The sequence below is a fragment of the Rhinopithecus bieti genome, unplaced genomic scaffold (assembly GCF_001698545.2).
Source record: "Rhinopithecus bieti isolate Rb0 unplaced genomic scaffold, ASM169854v2 scaffold_34489, whole genome shotgun sequence".
NCBI lineage: Eukaryota > Metazoa > Chordata > Mammalia > Primates > Cercopithecidae > Rhinopithecus > Rhinopithecus bieti.
Window position 1 is genome coordinate 2,413,130 of NW_016815128.1, and position 21,860 is coordinate 2,434,989.

Below are 21,860 nucleotides of genomic sequence, written 5' to 3' on the forward strand. Positions count from 1 at the left end.
AAAAAAAAAAAAAAAAAAAAAAAAAAAAAACTTTTATTTGTTTAAAAAATTTTTTTTTTTAATTTATTTTTTAATCCTTCCTCTCTCTCTCTCTCACATCTGTCTTCCTGCAGAGAGAGTAAGTGTTCTGACCTGTTGGCCACTGTGTGATGAGTTAAATCGTACAGCCTCCACCCTTTGAAAGAGAGACCTTCTATTGATGTCCTGATAAGAGAGACCTTCTATCTGATGTCCTGATAAGTCACTGCCTTGAGACCTGGGCAGTTAACAGCTGTTCTGTTCCAATTTTAAGGCTGGCATTTAATCTCAATTGAGATTAAATGTCTTATTCCTCAGTGCTAAACTCAGTAGGGGAAGAAGGAGGCATGTTGTTTACCTCCCTGAAACTTGAGCAGCGGAGATGGAGAGAGAACAAGAAAGTAGGAGGGAACTGATTCAATCTTCCTAGCAGAAGCATAATTTTGTAGAAATGTCAAGTATGAAAGCCTCTTATGCATATGATAAAATTATATGATGCCAAAACTCTGGGTGTTACCAAGCTACAGGCAATGGGAGTGGCATGAATAATGCATGCAGTGCCACCTCCCAGCCGTGTTCCTTCTCCACCTTCCAGGAGTACATGGAGCACATCTCCTCCAGGTCTTCACTCACCTTTTGGACCTATGGGTCCAGAGGGTCCTTCCAGACCCCCCTGCCCAGGACGACCTGGCTCCCCCATGGGGCCGGCCCGACCTGGAAGCCCATCTTTTCCAGGGGGCCCTGGGGGCCCGGGTCTGCCTTGAGATGCCTTCATGTGCGCTGGGGGCATCTGGGCCAGGAGGTAGGCGAGTTTGGCTGTGGAGTAGGAAAAAGAGAGGCATTTCATGAAGAATGGAGAGTGGACATAGGACAGGATGGCTACTCACTGCCAACTCAGAACCAAGGGGCCAGTAATAGCTGCGGAAACAATATCAATGACACGTCACTTGGCATATGTGTAGTATTTGCATGGGCACCTTCTGATTGTGGCTGGCCATGGGGTGACTTAATCAGTAGTGACCATAGTGCCCATCGTTGACCCTGGAGCAGGTCTGCCTAGGCTGGGATCCCAGGACAGCCACAGCCAGCCAGGTGGCCTCGAGCAAGCTACTTGACCATTCTCAGCCTTGGTGTCCCTTTCTATGCAATGGAGACAATGAACTAGCACCTACCCCACTGGGCTAAATGAGCATGGAGTACGTGAGATGATGTATGTGGAATAGTGCCTGGCACTTGCTAAGTGCTCAGGAGATGCTGGCTGCTACCTCAGGGGCAGAACGATGGAAGCCATAGTAGCATGGATAGCAGTAGCAGTAGTAGCAATTGCAGTGGTCAGTTGGGGAAACTGACGCTGGGATGGAGGAGATAAGTGGCTTCCACAAAGCTATGTTCTTCACTTTTCCTCTCCAATGTCAAATTCCTCATCTATAAGCTAAAGGGTGGGACACGATGGTCACTGGAGATCCTACACATCTAAAATGTTAATATGACAGAGCTGATTTAAAGACCCAGAGGTCCAGTGCTGGTCTGGCAGCCTTTCAATGGGACAGCGGATATATGCCCAGCTGGTGGCCACCAAGGGCAGTTTGCCATGCAGTCATAGGTAATCAGGCCCAAACTGCTATTTTGCAGACAGTGTGACCAAGACCAGAGGCTGGGAGGCTACCCAAGGCCCCCGGCGTTTGATAGGGAAACCAAGGCAGAGTCAGGCTCTTCTGACTGCCTGGTCGATCACTTCCCAGAGTACCTCCCTTCTACTACTCCTCTCACAAGGTGGCAGGAGGACAGGTGGTCCACTTCTGTGACCTGACAAACTGCTCAACTTTTCTGAGCCTTGATTTTGTCATCTTTAAAGTGGAGTGCGTGCTCCTTCCTCAAAGAGCTTTTTGGAAGAAATGACTTAGCCCAGCAGATTCTCTATCCAAACCAATTTGAAAGGGGTCTTGTCTCTGCTCTTGGGCTAGAGATCCCCCAAAAGCAAAGGCCATTTCTGTCACTGATGAATCCAACATTCAGAAGGTAGAACTCAGAGATCTACACACATGAGACCTCAGAACACCACCTACCCATGGTACCCACCAATCTGGTCCTTATTTCCCTCCTCTCATCGCCTCCTTCTCCCGCCCAACACCCACTCGATGTGTGCTCCAGAAAACAGTCCTTTGCCCTCATTTCCATACAGGAAAAAGACCATGTTTTTTTTTCCTGTATGGAAATGGACCGTGTTCCCCTGGACACTCCAAGAGGACAGGAAGGAGGGCCGTCTTGTTTGCAGCTGTGTCCTTGCTCCCAGCACAGAATTTCACAACGGGAGGTGCAAAATAACTGAGACATGATCATGTGAATAAAAGTGCCCTCCCCTTTTGTCCTTGTGTGCCTGGAAAGTAGTTATGGATTTCTCTTCTTCGCTGCAACAAAATCTTGTGTGACTTTCTTCTCCTCTAACTTCCCATTGCAGAGGGAATGGGAATGGCTGTTGTTCAAGACAGTTTGGTGATGAAGAGCACAGAACCTTCAGTGAGGCTGGGGTACAAATCCTGGCCAGATCTTCCCAGCTCATCAACCTTAAGTTACTTAGCCCCTAATAATTCTGCTTCTAACAATTCTTACAATAATTACATGAGCCTCATGAGGTTGTTTGGAGGCTTCTTTGGATTAACACTTGCAAGTGCTGAGAACTTCACCTGATCTTGGCAAATGCCAACACGCTGGCATGATTACTACCATCCTCCTACTTTCCTCCCTCCCTAAGCATCTGCTACGCACAGGCACATGCTAGACCTGGGGACGTAACAATGAGTCAATGCAACAGGACTGAAAGGATTTTAGTTCCTTGAAAGCACTAGGCCTGCCTGCCCCACTCAGCGCCTTCACACATGTTGTTCCATAGACCTGGGGTTACATTTCATCTTTCAACTTGCAGCTCACATGGCCCCTCCTCCAGGATGCCTTCATTAATCCACTCCCTGGCCTCTGAACCATCTTAGGTATGTTCATCTGTCCTCTTTTAATGCCTGCTGTGAAAAATAAAATTTAAGAACTTTTATTGACTTTACTAAAATCATCTTGTCTATTTGTTTCTCTACTTCCTCCTCTGGACTGTGAGTTTCATGAGGTTCATAGCAGTAAATAACCAAAATTCTTTACAGACTAGATAAGTGGCTCAATGCACAGAATAAATGATTGATCATAGCAGAGCTGCTTTTGTAGATAGTGAGCTCTCCTTCACTAGAGGTAATCAAGTGAACTAGAGAAAGTATGTGTCAGATAAAGGACAGACAGTCTTCAGGGCGTTCCTCAACCCTGAAAATCTACACTTGAGCTGCCAGTCAAGTGGCTTTTCTTACTCCAGGATGCAAAAGCATTCAAGGCTGAATGAAAGGACTGCTTCCTGGGCTCTTCTCTGCAAGACCATAGCAAGTCCAGATACTCACTTTCGAGCTGTTTCCCCAGTTCTTCTTGAATAAGCCGACGCAGGGTTTCCATGGATGGAGACTCCCCCTAGGAGGGAGGGAAGGTGGAGTCATTCATCTTCCCAGTAACTTCTGCCACCTAAGAACCTGAGGACTTAGGAAGCCAGGAAGTTCGTAGGTGGTATATACCCACACAGGGAAGCACATGTTCCTAACCCAATCTTTTCCATGTCTCAAATCCCTTCCTCCCTTCTGTTATGCAGGCAGCATCATCCCATTTTACACAGCAACGCAGACTCTGGGCTCTCCGAGCCACTGCTGCCCTTCCTTCCATACCCTTCCAGCTTATTCACTGGATTTCCTTCCTGATCAAGCCACTGTGCCCATTAATTCCACTCATACTCCCTTCTTAGCACTGGACCTGGGAGATCTGGCCCCTAATCTCTCCCTGCCAAAGTTGTGTCCACCTTTCGGACATAGCCCACAGGCTGCCTTCTATGTGAACTCGTGTGGATTTCCTCTGCCTGGCTACTTGGCCACTCTGGTTCCTGTGGTCTGGCTTTCCCTGCTTAGGTCCACTGTGGCTCTAAACAACTTTCTCACCAAGTCCTGGTGCTTAGTTCACAGAAGCTGATGAGTTTGCCAACCAGAGAAGCAAGTGTTGTCTCCAAGCTCACACAGTGGCATGTGATTCTTAGAAGAACCTAGAGGAGCTGTCCTCAAGCTGTACAGAGCTGGTCTCTTCCTGTCTGACTGCTCAAGGGCAGTGTCTACCCCTCAAGGGCAGGGGTCTTACTGTGCTCATTTCTGTAGCCCCATACCTGGCATGAGATAGATTCCATTTCCTTATTCTTTTATTCTGACCAAGAATCTTTTATATTAGTCCCAGAATTCTCATCACTGCCCATAGCAGCAGGACTGACAGAACTTGGCAAAGCTCCAAGAGGGCTTTGGAAGCCAGCTGAGTGCTCCAGCCTCTCCACTGACTTGGCCAAGAGACAGACTCTGGCTGCCTGGCATCTTTCAGGGCAGCTGAAACCCAGGCTGACCACAGCCACCAGGAACTGACGCAACTGCAGAGCATCAGAAGTGGCAGGGACATGGAGGTCATCCAGACCTGGGCTCTGAGAAATAAAAGGGTCTCCAGGAGACCATATGGGCTGCCGAGCAGGAAGGGGTGGTCACATGGACTTCCACCAGGGGAGTTCTGTGTCTATCTTTTTATAGCCCATGTACGCCTGTGTCACGAGATTGTGTAAAATGAAAGTTCTGCCACTAGGATAAAGGATGTTTAAAGAAAGAAAAAAAAATCACTCTAAATAAGCCCTTGTTCCCAGCTTTGGAAAAAGAGAGATGCAGGGGGAAGCAGGAGTACTCTAGGTCGGCAGATACAAGAGTGGCAAAGCCAGGCATCCAAATGGATGGGGAACCATCCCACAGTGAAGTTCAGACCCCTGGGAACTGGGTGTCTTCTCAACCGCCTTTTGCACAAGGTCCTGGGCAGAAGAGTTCTACAGCCCAAGAAATGAAGTCTTAAGGATTCATTACCACTGAGGAAGAGGGTTGAACAGAAGAGGGACTATCTTTGAGCATTTCTTAAGCTAGGCACATTATTTCACTTGATCATCATAAATCAGAAGAGGATTTTGTTTTTCCTTTTTGCAGACAAGGAACGGCAGATTCAGAAAGGAAAAGTAGCCTGCTCCAGGTCACACCTTCAGTCACTGGAAGAATGGGATCTGTAGCCTAGTGCCTCTAAAGTCCACACACTTCCCTGGATCCCTCTAAGGCCCCGAGGAGCCCCGAGTCCAAAGCCGTATCAGCATCCTTACCCTCAGTCCTGGAAATCCCGGCTGGCCTGGAGGCCCTGGGGGTCCAGCTGGTCCGTTCTCCCCAGGTGGTCCTTGGGGACCCATCAGGCCTGTGTGGCCTTTGTGGCCCGGGATTCCAGGGTCCCCAGGCTGGCCCTTTCCACCAGGAGGTCCTTTGTCACCTTTGATCCCAGGATCTCCCTAAGGAGGCGAGAAGCATATTAGCATGTGTCTCAGAGCTGGAAGCTGTACCCCATGCGGCTGCAAAAAATGTTCCCCCAGCCTGCCTTTTAGATCACTGAAAGGGAGACCTTGGCCCTGGGTGGCCCATGTGTGGCCTGGGGTGAGAAGAGCCCCAGAATCCATCACATGCACCATCCTGATTGTACAAATGAAAACATGGGCAGCCTGGGCAAGATGTTGTGACCCCATCATTAGCAAAACTAATTTTTTAAAAAACTAGTCAGGCACAGTGGCAATTGCCTATAGTCCCAGCTACTTGGAAGGCCGAGGTGGGAAGATCGCTTGAGGCCAGGAGTTCGATACGGCAGTGAGCTATGATCATGCCACTGCACTCCAGCCTGTGTGACAGAGTGAGACTCCATTTTTTAAAAAAGAAAGGAAAAAGAAAAAGGAAACATGCAGGGCCCAGAGACAGAAAGCCGCCAGCCCATGGTCACACAGCTAGTCTATAGAAAACAGGATAAGAATGTTGATTGCGGAATTCCAATCCTATTCTTAATCCCAAGAGTGCAGCTCCTCGGGCTACCTGGAGAAGGCTGGCCCTGGCAACTGAGACTGATGGTGGAGCTGCTGACCCGTTTCTGGCCTGGTTTTGCTCTCTAGAGAGACAGTGGTCCTCTCTCAACAGAGGTGTCTCCCTCCCAGGCCATCTCCTCCTTTCTCTCAGTTCTAGGGAGTTCACAGAGGATTATCCAATGGCCTCCAACACTGCCTAGGGCTCAACGCTCCCCACGGCTGACCCAGAGTTGGAAGTGCTAGACCAATGATTTGGTAACTATGGCGAGCCCAGGGCAGTCCAGTCCTCTGCCTTTATGTGCTACTGTGTGTTTGACCAGCAAGTTCAAATGATTGGTTGGTCTGAAAATATGGCAGCCACATTAATGGCCTCAGAGATAATGGAACTCCATTGCTGGGATGTAGCAGAGAAAGGGAGGCTCAGGGAGAAAAAGAAGAGACACCAGATGGTAACTGTAAACGTGTGGCATGGCTGACAACATGACCCAGAGCCACAGAAAAGGAAAATGGTGCAGTCACCACACCATCTCTAACAAGGCACTTAAATGAAAAATGCAAGGAGTGAGACAATAGACAACATATGATATGTTCAGAGTGGGGAGGGGGTTAAATACAAGGTAAATGCACATTTATAACACACACTGCACACAATTCTGTATGCACAGACTCCCTCTGAAAAGATAAAAAGGAAAAGCACTGTGATAGACCCTGGAGATGGTTGGGGCTAAGGGGTGAAAGAAGCACATAATTTTCATTGCATTCACTAGTCCTGCAATTTTCACTGTTGAACAATGTACCTGTATTGCTTTTAATATTTCAACAATAACCCAAAAGCAATGAATTCAAAAATAATAATTGAGCAGATCCAAAGAAGTCACTTCAATTTTCCAGGCATGATGCATTTCACAGGACGTTGCAATCTCTGTCAGTGATCTTGAATTCAGGGGTCTAGTAAAAAGTCCTGGTATTTGTACACCTGGATGCCAAGGCCCTATCTCATGTGTGGTACAGCATTTTCTATTCATTAAATGTCTCACAATCACTTTGTGGCGACAGCACTTGTCCCATATTTCAAATGTTCCCAGAGTACAAAGAAAAGGGTAGTCTAATGGCTCCCTGGCAATGTGCCATGAAAGCACTTAACAGGGAAAAGGCAAGCTCTGCACGTATTGATTAGGTATTAAAGAAGAGATGCCATTGGTGGTCTGAGTTCCTTGGCTCTCAACCAAAATTCAAGCCCATATCCTGCGCCAATAGCTCCCACGGGCACCTGAGTCGCATTCTCGGAGGGGCGAGGGGGAACGTCAACGCCTTCTCAGCCACATGTCCCTCATGTCCCTGGCTCCATCGCTCAGGAACCAACAGCCACGGGATAGAGGAATCAAAGTCATGGGAAGGAGACAGGAGGAAGATCCAGGGGGGAGAATCCCTGAGCCTCTGCCCCCACTTTTCTCACTCCTCTGGCTGTGGGAGAAGCCAGCCGGCTCCCCACCCACCCCACTTGCGAAGAAAGCCGAGATAAATTCTTTTCAGGACCATGGAAAACAAGCGGGGGTGGGCTGGGGGTGCCTGGGACGTCCATGTCCCTGTCGTGCAACAGTGTGACAGCGTGAGGCTGACCAAACGCAGGATTGTGGGCAAACGAGACACATAAAGCCTCCAAAGGGAGCAGTAGTCGTGAGTGTGAGAACGCGTCCGCCTTCCACAGGCTCTTCAGCAAAAAAAAGAGAGAAAAAGAAGAAAAAAGAAGTCTTTTCCCCTGTTGTTTTTTGGAGAAATGAAATGTAAAGAAAGGCTTTCTGAGTATAACGCCAAGGCAATTCATTATGGGAAAATCTGTTCCCTTGTCACCTCCAGCGACAAATTTGGCTCCTGGCAAATCGGCACTTCGGGAGCCGAGCCCATCTCGGCGGGCATTTGCACATGGGGAGAAAGAAATCTGTCAATGTCTCCCAAGGCTTGCCTTTGAATCTCTCATTGTGATGATTTTAGTCCTTAAACTAATAACCAAAAAGGAAAAAAGGAAAAAAATAATAATAACATCAAGTACAAACAATACTGGGAGGAAAAGAACCTCCCTTTTTGGGGCTGGTGATCATCCAGGAAAAAGTGAACAAAGTCAGGACAGGTGGCGTGATCCAGGCAGGTGTTTACTAAGTGCTTTGGACAAAGGCCAGGCTCATCATCCCGTGACCACTGTGCAAAGGTCATGTTTGGTGTGTTCCAGGCGCCTGTGCTCTCCACTCACCCTTTCTCCTTTGAATCCAGGCTCTCCAGGCTTCCCAGGGACCCCCTGCAAGGAGAAAGAAAGGACCATCATTGCCCCAGGCCCTCTGCACTGGCGTCCTTGCCTCGCTGGATATTGTTCACAGTCCTGCATGCTGAGGACCAGGGATCCTCAAGATATAAGGTCCCCCGAGGGCTCCTTTCTGATTTACACCCTCTGATTTATGTGGAGGTGGCACACTGCGTCTTCTTTCCTTTCCTCCTGGCACTGTCCACCTTTGACTGATGGCACCAGCCCCTGGTTGGCCCCTCCAGATTCCTCCCCTACCTCTTGTGGGATAAACCCCACTGCCTTTAACATGCCCAGGAGGCCCTGCATGAATTGTTGTCTTCAACAGGCTGTCACTGCCCTGGATGGCTCTAGTGCAAGGGACAGACAGTTCTGCCACCTCATGGTCTCCGTTCCTTGTCTTCCCTGTGCCTGCAGCATGCTCCCCACCTCTCTGTCCAGACACCTACTTCCCACCTGGCCTGCAGGTCTCCTCTTCAGGAAGCCCCCCTGACCACCCAGCATTTAGAGAAGTGGCCCTCTTCTATGTTCCCACAGACCCCACCCCCTCCTGGAGGGCAGTCACATCAGGGAACAAGGGACACTGCCCACAGTGCCCACTGCTCCTGTCATGGTCTCCACCTGGAATGTCTCTTTCCTGCCCCTTTGCCCCCAGCTCCTCTGCCATCTCCTCTGTAAAGCGTTGGCTAATCCCTCTGGCCAGTGTCCATTCTCACGCATGGGTTACTTTCCTGCCAGCTGACACCTAACTTTCTTTCTCCCCAGATATGATGACCAAGGTATGCTTGTCTGCCTGCCTCTTAGACAGCACACATTTGGAAAGCAGAGCTTGATACTGGGAAAGGAAATTCAGCCAAGGGGCTCTTGTCCCATCTCTTGGTTGATAGGCTTGGTTGATAGATTGAAGAGAAGAAAGTCAAAGAGAGTACTCTTGACCTCCTCTGAGCCTGGCCATTTCAGCCCCAGAAACATTCGCTACATCCCTTTCATGCAGTTGTCATGTTCAGCCCTGAGACCTACACAGAGGACAGGGATAAGACATGATCCTCATTCTCACAGAGTTCATAGCCTGTCCACGAGGTGGAGGTGGGCAGGAATTGATTCTAACACAAGGCAGACTGATTTAATTTCTGTAACATAATTATCAAAAACTGCCTCGGTATTCCTGGGTGAATCTGTAAGCTGGGAAGCATGGAGCCTTGAAAGTTGGATAAAACTGAACAACAAAAGGTGGCAGGAAAGGCAATCCACATGGGTGGAAGAGTGAGGACCAAGCCTTGGATGGGAGAAGATGGAGACATATTGGGCATGGGGAAGCAGGAGGCTCCCATTCTAAGGGGAGAGCTAGATCAGATCTCGAAGACCTAGGATGCCTGCTTAGCCTAGAATTTATTTGAGAAGTCCAGAGAGAATTCGTTTAAGCAGGAGCCCAAGTACAAGCACATGGGGCCGATGCACACTCAGAAATGGGAGCTACACGTATTTCCTCTTTACGTCAATCCAGACAGCAGAGGAAACAGTGATTGGGCAATGAGTGGATGATACACCCAGTGAGTGGCACCCTGTGGCTGGGGTGAGGTGCAAACACTTTCCAAGCATGAAGCTATCCGATTCAGTTTCAAGCAAGTGACCACCTCCTCGCAGTTAAGAACGTGACCCAAAGGCACAGAGTAAAAATGCATCTTCCTCATTCAAGTGGGAGGATGCAGGCTTTGAAACGGAGAAGCTAATTTCCATAGACCTACTTTCTCTGCATTCAATCATTCTTCTGTTCATCTCTCATCAAATATTTTTGGTATCTAGTGTGTGCTGGTCTCCTGGGCTACAGCAGAACAGAGCAGGGTGCTAAAACCAAGCATTGTGAGGGGTCTGCTTTGCTTCAGTGTAAAGGAAAGTTGGCAAAAGGAACATTTCAGCTGAGACCTCAGGATGAGTAGGAATAAGCATGGGAAAAGTGGGCCTTTGGAAAAGAACTTGCTGTATCTCACGAGCTAAGAGGCCAGTGACTGGAGCTTAGAGAAGGAGGGGAGTGGTGGGACTGCGGCAGCCTGATTCCACGGAGAGAGCAGGGGGAGGGCAGAGCTGCAGGTTGTACTGTAGCGTCTCCATATGCTTATGCTCTGCAGACCCTCTGCCTGCTGGGTGAAAGACTGTGGAGGGGCAAGACTGGACAAAGGGAGATCCATAAGGGGATCACTGCAGTGTTCAAGTGAGAGCAGGTGACAGATTAGATTAGAGTCCCAGGGGCAGAGACAGAGAGAACTGGACAAAACCAACAGGTATTTTGAAGTCAGAGTTGACAGGATTTGTTAATAGCTTGGATGCTGAGGGCTAAACAAATGAAACGGACATATCAAGATGGTGCCCCTGCACTGGCTCCATAATCTGTGGGGCTCCTGGCAAAATGTGTTCAACAGGCATTAAGGATTTCAAAACAGTGAAGGCAGACAGTGTTAAGGCAAGTGTGGGCCCTTCTAAGCCGAGGGCCTGAGACTGCGTAGATTGCCCATCCGTGGGAAAGGGTTGCCAAGGGGTGACTGGGCATGTGATACTTGCCTCCTTGCCTGGGACTCCTTTCTCTCCTGGTTCTCCCTGGAAAACAGAACAGAATATCAGTGGCTCTGCAGCATCAGCCCAATGTCAGTACTAAGGCTGTCTTTAAAACTGACATTTCCACTCAAGTCATGTTCCAGCAAAGACAACAATCGATGGTCTCTCTGGCCAAGGACATCCCAGACAGGCTCTCTGGCCAGCCTGTGCAGGGGAAAGCAAAACATCGCCCCAGGTTAGGAAAAGGAGCCACAGGTTAAGAGCTCCTTGTCAATGGGATGGGTATGACTCCACCAGGAGGGCCTCCAGGATATCAGTTTTACAAATAGTCCTGTTGTAGTCAGGAGGCCTCTCTCAGAAGCAGGCTCACAATGTGTGAAACAAGAAGCCAATAAGACACTGGGCTCCAGGTTCAATTCTTGGCTCCTCCACTGTTTGACTCTGTGACCTAAAACAACCTTCCTACAACTTCCATAAGCTCTCTGTGCCTCAGTGTCTTCATCTGTAAAATGAGAACAGTGGTTGCACCTGCCTCAAGGATTACTGTGAGGTGTCAACGTGTTAATTCTCCTAAAGCACACTGGGCAGCAGCAGGCATGTAGTAAGGGCTGGACAAACACCCCATTCTTATCATGACTCAGGAGCAATTGCTGCAGGGCATCCACGGGAGTGGGTGCCTGGCTGCTCAGTGGCAGCACATTATTAACAAGGGAATGGAGAAGGAGACTTGGCCTTTAGCAAGGGAGTGCATAGGCCCATGTAAAAATCAGTGAATGGGACCATGCAAAGCCTGGGCAGCATGGTAGAAAAGGGTAAGAGGGGCTACCACCTCCAACAGGCTGGGCTTGGCTGGCAGTGGGGCATGCAGAGGGGTCAGAATTCAATTGGAGAGGATAGACAAGAACATGGGCAAGCTCTCTACTCTGGCATGTTGCATGCAAGCCTCATTCATCAGGTCAGCAGTCCAAGCAGTGGACTGCAATATGCAGATGACACCAGAGGGCTCCACTTGGAAATGTTTGAATCCCTTAGCATCTCTCTGTCCAGAAACTTGGCAAAGATTTCCTTACAGCTTCCCCCTGACTTAAGCTGTCAAAAGACCTTGACTCAAGGATGAGCTGGAGCGCAAACCTACCACGTGGCTTTGAATAAATCACCTACGTGTTCTGACCCAATGTCTCAAACTTGCTCACCTTTACAATTATTTCCAAGCATCCTTCAAGTTCTAGGATCATGATCAACACCATTGTCCCACCACATGCATTATTACAATGGTTTGTATTTACTGAGCACCTGCAATGGTCAGGAACCATTGCTGATCCCTTTATATGAATGATTTCATTTAATCCTCAGAAGCAGATGCTGTCATTATCCTCATTTGAATAATGAGACAGCTAAAGCATAAGAGGTTACAATACTTTCCTAAGATCTCATGATTAAGGAGTGATGGCACTGAGATTCCCATGCAGGTGTGACCTCGGGGTACTCCACTGTCTCATAAGCTGTGATGCAACTTTGACTCCACACCAGGTCACCATGGCCTGAGCAGACAGAACTGAAGACACAGGAGGTGGCAGGGAAGGTACTGCACGTGAACGTCACAACCTGGAGCCAGGTATCTTGGGTTCCATTGGGGTTCTCTGCTTACCGGAGGCCCACGGGGACCCAGGAAGCCAGGAAGTCCTGGGCTGCCATTTTCCCCTTTGCTTCCTTTCTGGCCCTGCAAAGAGAAAACTGAGAATTAATTCCTCAAGGTCATGTACCAACTCAAGCAGATTCGGAAACCTTGTGACCACTCTGAAATCAAAAGGCCTGAGACATCCACTCCACACACAAATCCTCCCATGATGGAGGGGTATGGGTTAGAAAAAGACACGGGGTCTTGGGACTCCTGGTAGTGCTGTCATAGGAGGGGAAGAAGATGAGAAGTCTCCCTGTAGACAGCCGAGGGTCTTTCCATTCGAGACAACTAAAACAAACTGGCACAGATATTTAACAAAGACCCTGAGATGTGCAGAGCTCTCCAAGGAGTGCTCTAGTGAGATGGCATACCACTGCCCATGAGGTGGCCAGAGCTCACTTGGTAGAATCACATTTTGGGAAAGGACTTCGGGAATCTTTCAACTTCAACTTTTCTGGGGAGCCATCATGCATGGGTCAGTACTTCCAGGATCAACTCTGCACTAGGGGAGGTGATGGGTCCAGTTTCATGACCCAACCCCACCTCCTCTGTTCTCTCTCACGAGCAGCAACAGGTCTCACACCATAGCCCCTGAGGGAGGTCACTACATTTCCTAGGAAGTTGGATTCCTTTTGCATAGCTGTCCCTAGTCCAACAAGAAGAGGGTCTCTGCTAGGTTGATCAAATGCCCAGTTTGCCTGAAACCAGTAGGTTTCCCAGGATACAGGATTTTCCAACTGGGAAAGTTCCTCACAAACTGAGATGCACTGGTCACTGCAGTATCTGAAGTACCAAGCCCTGGTCAGCCCATTGTCCAATACAATTGACATTTGACTCACACGTTGCAGGTGGCCTTCTGAGTCAGGTGGCCAATTTTAGCAACTAAAAATACAAGAAGACTAGATTGGAAGGAGACTAGTGCCCGGAGCTTTCCTCATCCAATCCTAGAACCCATTAAGGAACCATCTTCCCCACCATGTCTCCCCACCTACCAGGACTGAACCCCAAATCTTGTATTTGCTATCTAGCTGACCAGGACTCTGCCAATTGGTATGCACCCTCTCTCTACTACCTGCCCATTGAGCTCTCTCTGCTACCTACCTGTTGATCCTTTTTGTCTCCCACCCCCGTCCCTACCTCCATTTCCATGCTGCACACTTTCTTTGTCATTCGAGGTGGGAAGGGTTGCTCGGTCTGACCTTGTCCTTGCATCCTCTGGAAACATCAAACTTCTACCCTACAACCTCGTTAAATTTTTTTTTTTTTAATGTTTGTTTTGGGTGCCTATGGATGTAGACCATAGATGCCTATGGTTACAGCCAACAAAGAGCCAAGAGCATGATCATATGTACTTTAAACCTTAAAAATGGGCCCCATGGAGCTTCTTACCTCCGACTTATTTCTACCACTCAAACCCGTATTTCCCCACCGACGCTTCTAGGGACAGAGGCTGGACAATCTGTAATGTGAGCCACAAGCCCTTTCAAAGCTCACCCCAACACCATTACATAGCAGCCAAAGAGAACTCACGGGGGTTCCTGAAGGGCCAGGCTCTCCTGGAGATCCCGGTGATCCATTCTTGCCCTGGTGGAAGAAACAGGGATAATCATCCTGCCAGGGCATCAAAGAGCAGGACGGTGGAACAAAGAGATAGACTGATGCACAGGACTTGGTTTTATACAGAATCTGTTACTCTAGCCAGTGTGGCTCTCAGTCAACCACTTCATTATTCAGAGGATGTTTCTCAACTTCTAAAAGGAACTGTAATATTTAATTCATAATATTCTTGTGAAATTAAATGAGTCCGTGGGCATGAAAAAGTCTAGCCTGATGAGTGGTGCCCACAGCTGAGGCACAGTAAATAATTATGACCACATTCATTTATTCACCTATTCATCCTTCCATTCAGTTGCTGTGCTGAAGAACAAGCAAACCATCTAACACAACCCAGCTTACACGCAATTGCTCACACTGCCACAGTGCTGGTCTCCGCTTAGGGAGCATGTCCATGCCCTTATCTCCTGGGACTCCCCGACTAAGGAGATCATTATACTCTCATTTAAAATATGTAGATACTGAGGCACAGAGAATAAAAATGGCCTGTGCAGAGTCATGCAGCTACAAAATGGAAGGTCCATTCACTCCAGATTCCAGGACTGAGGTTTCCAAGTCTAATTCTCTCTAACTTCACAGAGATATATTGTGCACATTCATAGTTTTGGCAAATACATTTAACAAATAGGATCCCAGTGGAGTAAAAACAAGAAAGCTCAAGAATGTTCCTGGCTACTCCCTTTCAGGATCAGACAAATTTCTATTAAGCCAAAATTCACAGCTTCAATTCTCCAGGCTGTGTCATTCTCTTCCTCTGCCCACCACACTCCCCCACTCAGGGCACATTCCCATTGGCTGCTGTGTCTTTACCTGGCTCTCTTCCTCACCATGAGTAACCCAAAGGCAGAGTCTATGCCTTGTCGTTCTTTATATTTCCAGCCTAGGAGGAGCGATCCTCCTTGTGTGTCTCCAATGCAGTGCCAGACACACAGGAGGTTTGCTGCTAAATAATGAACCAAGGACATCCTAGAGAATCACTCTCCATTGATCCTTTAACCAAAAAGTGTTAATGCCCTATAATCTGTGAAACATGCATTCACAAATGTGTTGGATTCATGGAAGCATGTTCCAGTATAAAGTAGCTGATGCTGACCGGGCACTTCTTACATACCAGACTTCTTCTAAGAGCTTTGCATTTCGCATGCATTAACTCACTCACTGCTCACATCAGACCCAAACATCATCACCCTTTTACAAATGGGGAAACTGAGGCTCAGAAATGCTAAGCCACCTGCCTGTGAGGCAAGGGGAGGAGCTGAGATCTGAACATAGGCAGCACTGATTCCACCTCATACTGCTCTGCCCCTCCTTAAGGACATGCCTTACGGGTCAGCGATCATAAATACAGCTTCCACCTCATGCCTCCAAAGCACATGCATGGCCATGGCCTCATGTCACTGGATCCTGCCAGGAATCATGCAACACAGACGTCTTTCTCCCCATATCCCAGAACCCCCTTAACAGACCTGCCAGGGATCGCTGAGCTAGTAAGGTCTAAAATCAGACCAGCCAGCTGGATTTGTGGACTGCTTACCCGTACTCGGCCCCTTCCGCGAACGCTGCATAACGCTTCTCCCTGCACCTTCCTCCGCCCACCAACCCATCTGTGTCCCTCTAAAAATATGTACTTTGCCTTATCCCTATGGAAATTCTATCTCTCCTCCTTCTTCCTCTAATCTTCCCTTTGCAGGGAGGATAAGGGCCAAGACATTGCAGAGAGGATAAGGGCCAAGACCCAGTAGCATACAGTGCCAACACAGGCCATGTGCACAGAAGGCAGGGTGGGTGGTTCTGGACGGCTGCCTGTGCTCTGTGCACTTGAGGCCTATTGGGGCTGGGACCTGGTTCCCTCCCAGGCTACAGAGCCACTCCTGTGTCCTGCTCTCCCTCACCAAGCCCCTTGGGTCTCTGCTTCCCAGGAATGGAAACCACAGCTCCCCTTTTCAACCCTTTTGAGCTCCAAACTCCTATTCTAAGACCCCTCCTTCCAGGATGATCTTTCTGACAAGGACATCTAGCACACGCCAGCCAGGCTGGGTGTTGCAGCTGCAGGCTCTTGAATGAGAATGCTGGGGTCCAAATCCTGGCTGTATCACTGACTTGCAGCGTGATCTTGGGCAAGTTACTAGACTTCTCCGTGTCTCCATTTCTCATCTGTGAATGGGGACAGCAATGACACCTGTCTCACAGGGTTTGGGGAGAAAATGAAGGAATCGTGAAAATGCCTCATGCAGTCCCCAGCACTGAGCTTCACTCCACTGGTGCTTGTTGGAAGCTAGTGGCTGTGAGGTAGTTGCCACATGGGTCATTCTTACCCCGGGGTGGCTGTAGATTTTAGAGAAAGCAAAATGAGAGTTTTCAGGCCACACATACATTCACAATCACCACAACTATTGATGGAGGCACTCTATACATATTCAGTGTCCATTTCAAAGTTGTGTGAACTTGCCAGAATCCTTCTAACTCAGAAAAGCACAGAAATTACAGTGGAGTAAAAATGAGGTTCTCAGAGAAAGAACTCAGAACTATTCTGTTTTTTAAAAAAGTAGATATTTGGCGAACTTCAGCAGCTCATTTTTGGTATCAAATTCCTTACGATGCACCTGAGAATTGATAGGAGCAAGCTAGAACCACACAGCAGCCTTTGGGGGCCTTGGGATTTTGGGGCCACCCCCCAAAGCATGTGGTATGTGAAGCCCTTCACAACCTCACCAGGCCAGCTGCTTTCTTCCACGTCACACACCTGTTCTGAGTACTCGCTGCTCACCAAATGTCACTTCCCAGCCAACCATGGTGGCTTACACCTATAATTTCAGTACTTGGGGAGGCTGAGATGGGAGGACTGCCTGGGCCCAGATGTCTGAGACCAACTTGGACAACATAGAGAGACCTCATATCTACAGACATTTTTTAAAATAGCTGAGCATGGTGGTATGCACTTGTGGTCCCAGCTACTTGGGAGACTGAGACAGGAGAAGGGCTTGAAACCAGGAGGTCGAGGCTACAGTTAGCCGTGATCATGCCACTAAAGTCCAGCCTGGGCAACACAGTGAGAGCCTGTCTTAAAAAAGGAAGTCACTTCCCTTTCCCTCTTCTGTGCCTTTGAATGTGTTTGCACTCATCAATAATTTGATTGCTGCCCGATGCCAAGAGGCCAGGGAGAGAAGCAGAGCAAAGGCCCCTCTTGCCTCCAGGAATGAAGAGGACGTGGCTCGGGGCACATTCCAAGGGCTGGGCACTGTTCTCTCACTTCACTGGATTACCATGCTGGATTCTTACAGCCTCCTTGTTCTGTCCGGATTGCCTCCATTTTACAGATGAGAAAACTGAGTCCTGGAAGAAGTGAAGAAACTCACCTAGTTCATGTGATGAATATGGGAGAGGCAGAAATCAAGCCCAGATGGCTGAATTCCAGAATTGGTTGCAAAAGCCCAGTGAGGGAGCCGGGGAGACCCGGTCAGAACCACCCCACTCCTGGGGGGCTCTGGAGCAGGGTTTCTCAAATTTTTGTCCTTATCCCTCCCTCTCCAGTTGCCTTTTTACATATTTTTTCCTAATCTCGCCATATGAAATTTTAATATCACAGCTAAGCTACACATCTCTTAATGTACTGTATTCGTATCTGCATTTGACACACACTCTTTGACACCTCAAGAATCAATGTTTTCCCCATGGGGTTGATAACACCCCATTGAGAGCTCACACTTGGGGAGCCTGGACTACAGCTCATTTGAGTCACTGTGGCCCCATCAGGGGAGAACATGACTCTACTTGGTAAGTTCTGAAAAGATGGGACATCCAAGTTCATAGGATCTGCCACACACCTGCTCTCTACGATCTCGAAGACAAAGCCCACGCTTGTCTACAGTAAGGTGGAGAATACAGGATTTGGCATCAGAAAGTCTTGGTTTTAAACCAACCTAAAGCTCTTACAAGCTGTGTGACCTAGACTTGAGAAACCAATATTCATTCACTTGTTTATCCCATCACTCATTCAAAAAATACACAACATACAAGCTATACAAAACAAGCCAGTTACAAAAGATAAAGTGTTGTGTACAAAATATGTATTCTGTATGCCCGTAGGCGTATTGAAAATATTTTAAAAGATACACAAAATGCTTCTAAATAGTGGCTTCCTCTGGAGGGTGGGATTGGGGTGGGGATGAAGAGGGAATTTTCTTGTTACTTTGTAACATTCAATTCTGTCAGATTGCCTCTACAATTAGCATGAATTATATTGATAATAATATATAGAGAGACACAGATATCAAAGCTGCCTTTCTGAGATGGCCCCTGGGCTTAAATGGGATAATGTATGCTTTTCTCTTTGCATAGCACTAGGCACCTAAATATCTATTTTTGACCTTCTCCATACTCTCTCAGGCTGCTCTTAGATAAGAGAAGGATTTGCCTCTTTGCACAAACAGGCAGAGATAACATCCAAATATTTATCAATCATATGGAATGCTATGGGGTTCAATTGTGTCCCCCCAAATTTTTAAGTCCTGACATTCAGTTCCTCTGAATGTGACCACAATGGGAAATTGGGTCATTGCAAATGTAATTAGTTAAAATAAGGTCATATTGAATAGGGCGAGCCCCTTACCCAATAAGGACTGGTTTTCTTATAAAAAGGGGAACTTTGGGCCAGGCACAGTGGCTCATGCCTGTATTCCCAGCACTTTTGGGAGGCCGAGTGGGGCAGATCACTTGAGGTCAGGAGTTCGAAACCAGCCTGGCCAACGTGGCAAAACCCCATCTCTACTAAAAAGACAAAAAAAAAAAAATTAGTAGCATGGTGGCACGCACCTGTAATCCCACCTACTTGGGAGGCTGAGGCAGGAGAATCACTAAGCCCAGGAGGCAGAGGTTGTAATGAGCTAAGATCGCACCACTACACTCCAGCCTGAGTGACACAGCAGGAATCCATCTCAAAAAAACAAAAAGTCAGGGGGGATATTTGGAGAGACACACAAGCAGGGAGAACACAATGTGAAGATGAAGGCAAAGGCCAGGGTGGTGCCCCCACAAGCCAAGGAATGCCCTAGGGAGTCAGCAAAGCCCCAGAAGCTGGGAGAGACACCCGGAATTATTCTCTCTCAGCCTCAGAAGGAACCAACCCTGTTGATCTGAATGTCAGGCTTCTGGCCTCCAGAACCATGAGGCAACACATTTCTGCCATGTACGGTATTCCATTCACGGTACTTGGTTACAGCAGCCTCGGGAAACTAACCTCTAGCAAGCACCAACCCCTAGTGTGGCCCAGAGCTAGAGCAGAGCATCGGGGCAAAGCCCTACAGAGCTCCAGTGGTGCCCAGTGGCACCTTTGTAATTTTTCTATTGTTGTGGGGGATGGTCTCAGAAAACAAGATGAGTGTTGGGGGAGGTGACTAGGAGGACTTAAGGAGGCAGCTATTTACCAACTGCTAAAACATATTACAATTTTTTAACGACATATACAGTGGCACCAGAGGGAACTAACTAAATATCATTATGGTAACAGGCCCTGCAATAACATGAAGCACATTAGTCGCAAAGCAAAACTCACCGGTGGGCCCCTTGGTCCTTGGGGACCCTGTGGCCCAGTGGGTCCAGTGTCACCCTGGAACAAAGCGAGAAAGGTGGTGTCATCACCAAGTCGCTGTGTGAAGATGATGGCATCACAATATCAAATGTTAACCAAACCTCGCCAAGTTACCCAAAGGAATCAACAAACTGTCCAGCATGTTTCATCATCAATTGTCCATTATTTCAAATATGAACAAACTCCCTTCCTGTGGGTGAGTAAATGCATGCTAGCCCGCATTTGTGCATCCATTTATTCAGTTACTTCTTAGACATATGCATAGGGCTCCACACATTAGACTGATCTAGTAAAACAGATTCCACAGCTAAGAAAGCACATGTGAACTAGATCATATTTCTCCTAAGTATCCTTTCCAGCTCCATCATTTCTGGGAGCAGATCAGCCACAGGGACCATGTGCTCTGGTATGTCAAGAGCCACTGGGGAAGAATCCACTTCATCAATTTAAAGGCAGGTCTTGAAGGACCCGTATGGTGGGCATGAGACCACTTTGTACCTCAGTACCTGGTGCTTCTGCGTCTGACCAAACGGCCAGTTCCATGATGCCACTCTGCATCCCATATGTCCAGCCACCCTGCAGGATGCCACATGCAAAGGGCTGGTCCCTAGGGGATGTGGAGCTGCTGGATTCTGGACTCCAGGTAAGCTATTCCTGCCTCTGACTCCCTGGGTGACCATAAGTCAGTCCCTTAATCTCTCTGGATCTCAAATTTTTCATTTGTACACCTGGGGTCAAAATTTCCCTTATTTTGGCTGGGCACAGTGGCTCACGCCCATAATCCCAGCACTTTGGGAGGCCAAGGCAGGTGGATCACCTGAAGTCAGCAGTTCAAGACCAGCCTGACCAACAAGCTGAAACTCCATTTCTACTAAAAATATAAAAATAAGCCAGGTGTGGTGGCAGGGACCTCTAGTCCCAGCTACTCGGGAGGCTGAGACAGAATTGTTTGAACCCGGAAGGCAGAGGTTACAGTGAGCTGAGATCACAACACTGCACTCCAGCCTGGGTGACGGAGTGAGACTTCTTGTTCTGCTGAGATACCAACACCAAATAAAAGGGAGAGCCATTCAAGCAGTGTACAATTAACACAGCACACGGTGGTGGCAGTGAGGAGTGTTTAGTTTCTTTGAGCACGGCAAAGCCCGAGAGATGGAGAAATAATCCAGGAGAAACTCTGAAATGCCTCTCAAGTCCATTTAAGGCTGGACCCAACAGGCCTATCATTTGTACCAGTGGACAAATCACGACTGATCCAGAAAAGCTTCCTTATCAACCATAAAGCCCAGGTACCCACCCACTAGGCTGCAGGCTCCAATCTCATCCTTGCCAACCAATCCTGTGATGTCATCTGTGTGCCTCTTGGCAGTGCTGCCACCAACCACTGCGGGGCAGTTTCTGGGTGTTACTTCCTTGATACCCCCAGCTCCAGCCCAGCCAGGCCCCATAGGACCCCACTTACATCTTTTCCTGGTAAACCTTCCTGACCAGGAGGCCCCATGGCACCAGGCTCTCCCTAGGAACAAAAAGGGAAGGAGATGCTTCAGCCACTGGCTGCCTCAACCACAGGGGCATCTGAGGAGCTGGGAGAGGTAGAGAGACCCAGGGGCCCTGTCAACTTCTGTGCGCAGAGCCTGGCCCTGAGTTGAGGTCTGTGGCACAACCAAGGCCAGCTGTGAGTGCCTCGAGCCATGCTGTGCCTCTCTGTGCAGCTCAGGCAAGGAAGAACAGCAGCTGAAGGCTCTGGCATATACACTTGGAATGCTGCCTCCTCACCTGCTCATGCACTTCACCCTCTCTACACCTGTGCTTGCTCCTTGGTGACTAGATCATGCAAGGGATCTAACCAGCTGACCCCTAATGTCACTTCCATTCTGGGCATTCAGAGGAGACAGAGGAGTTAAAGGATAAAAAAATAGTTTCTGGAGTCTTCCAATCCAGGGTAAAAGTGATGCTTTCCATATATAAGATCTAGGACCTTGGGAAATCACCCATGTCCTCTGGGCTTCAGTTTCCTCCTCCGCAAAATGAACATAATAGCAGCAACCGCCTCACAGGGCTCAGGGCTGACGTGTATGACACACCTGAGTCCAGACTGATTTGGCCAAACTGGTTGGCCATGATAATGCCT

The 21,860-nt window shown here is 48.4% G+C and overlaps 1 protein-coding gene across 1 annotated transcript in view; it reads right to left on the reverse strand.

The window, feature by feature from the left end:
• The window catches only part of LOC108515805 (collagen alpha-1(XXII) chain), a gene marked incomplete at its 5' end in the record, with an annotated part of 153,903 nt that overhangs the window by 5,505 nt on the left and 126,538 nt on the right, over window positions 1-21,860 (reverse strand). Inside the window, 9 exons of the mRNA XM_017852946.1 lie at window positions 652-834; window positions 3,453-3,519; window positions 5,264-5,443; window positions 8,250-8,294; window positions 10,854-10,889; window positions 12,496-12,567; window positions 14,059-14,112; window positions 19,694-19,747; window positions 21,192-21,245. Coding sequence (XP_017708435.1) covers window positions 5,347-5,443; window positions 8,250-8,294; window positions 10,854-10,889; window positions 12,496-12,567; window positions 14,059-14,112; window positions 19,694-19,747; window positions 21,192-21,245 — 412 coding nt within the window. The remainder of the gene's footprint in view (window positions 1-651; window positions 835-3,452; window positions 3,520-5,263; window positions 5,444-8,249; window positions 8,295-10,853; window positions 10,890-12,495; window positions 12,568-14,058; window positions 14,113-19,693; window positions 19,748-21,191; window positions 21,246-21,860) is intronic.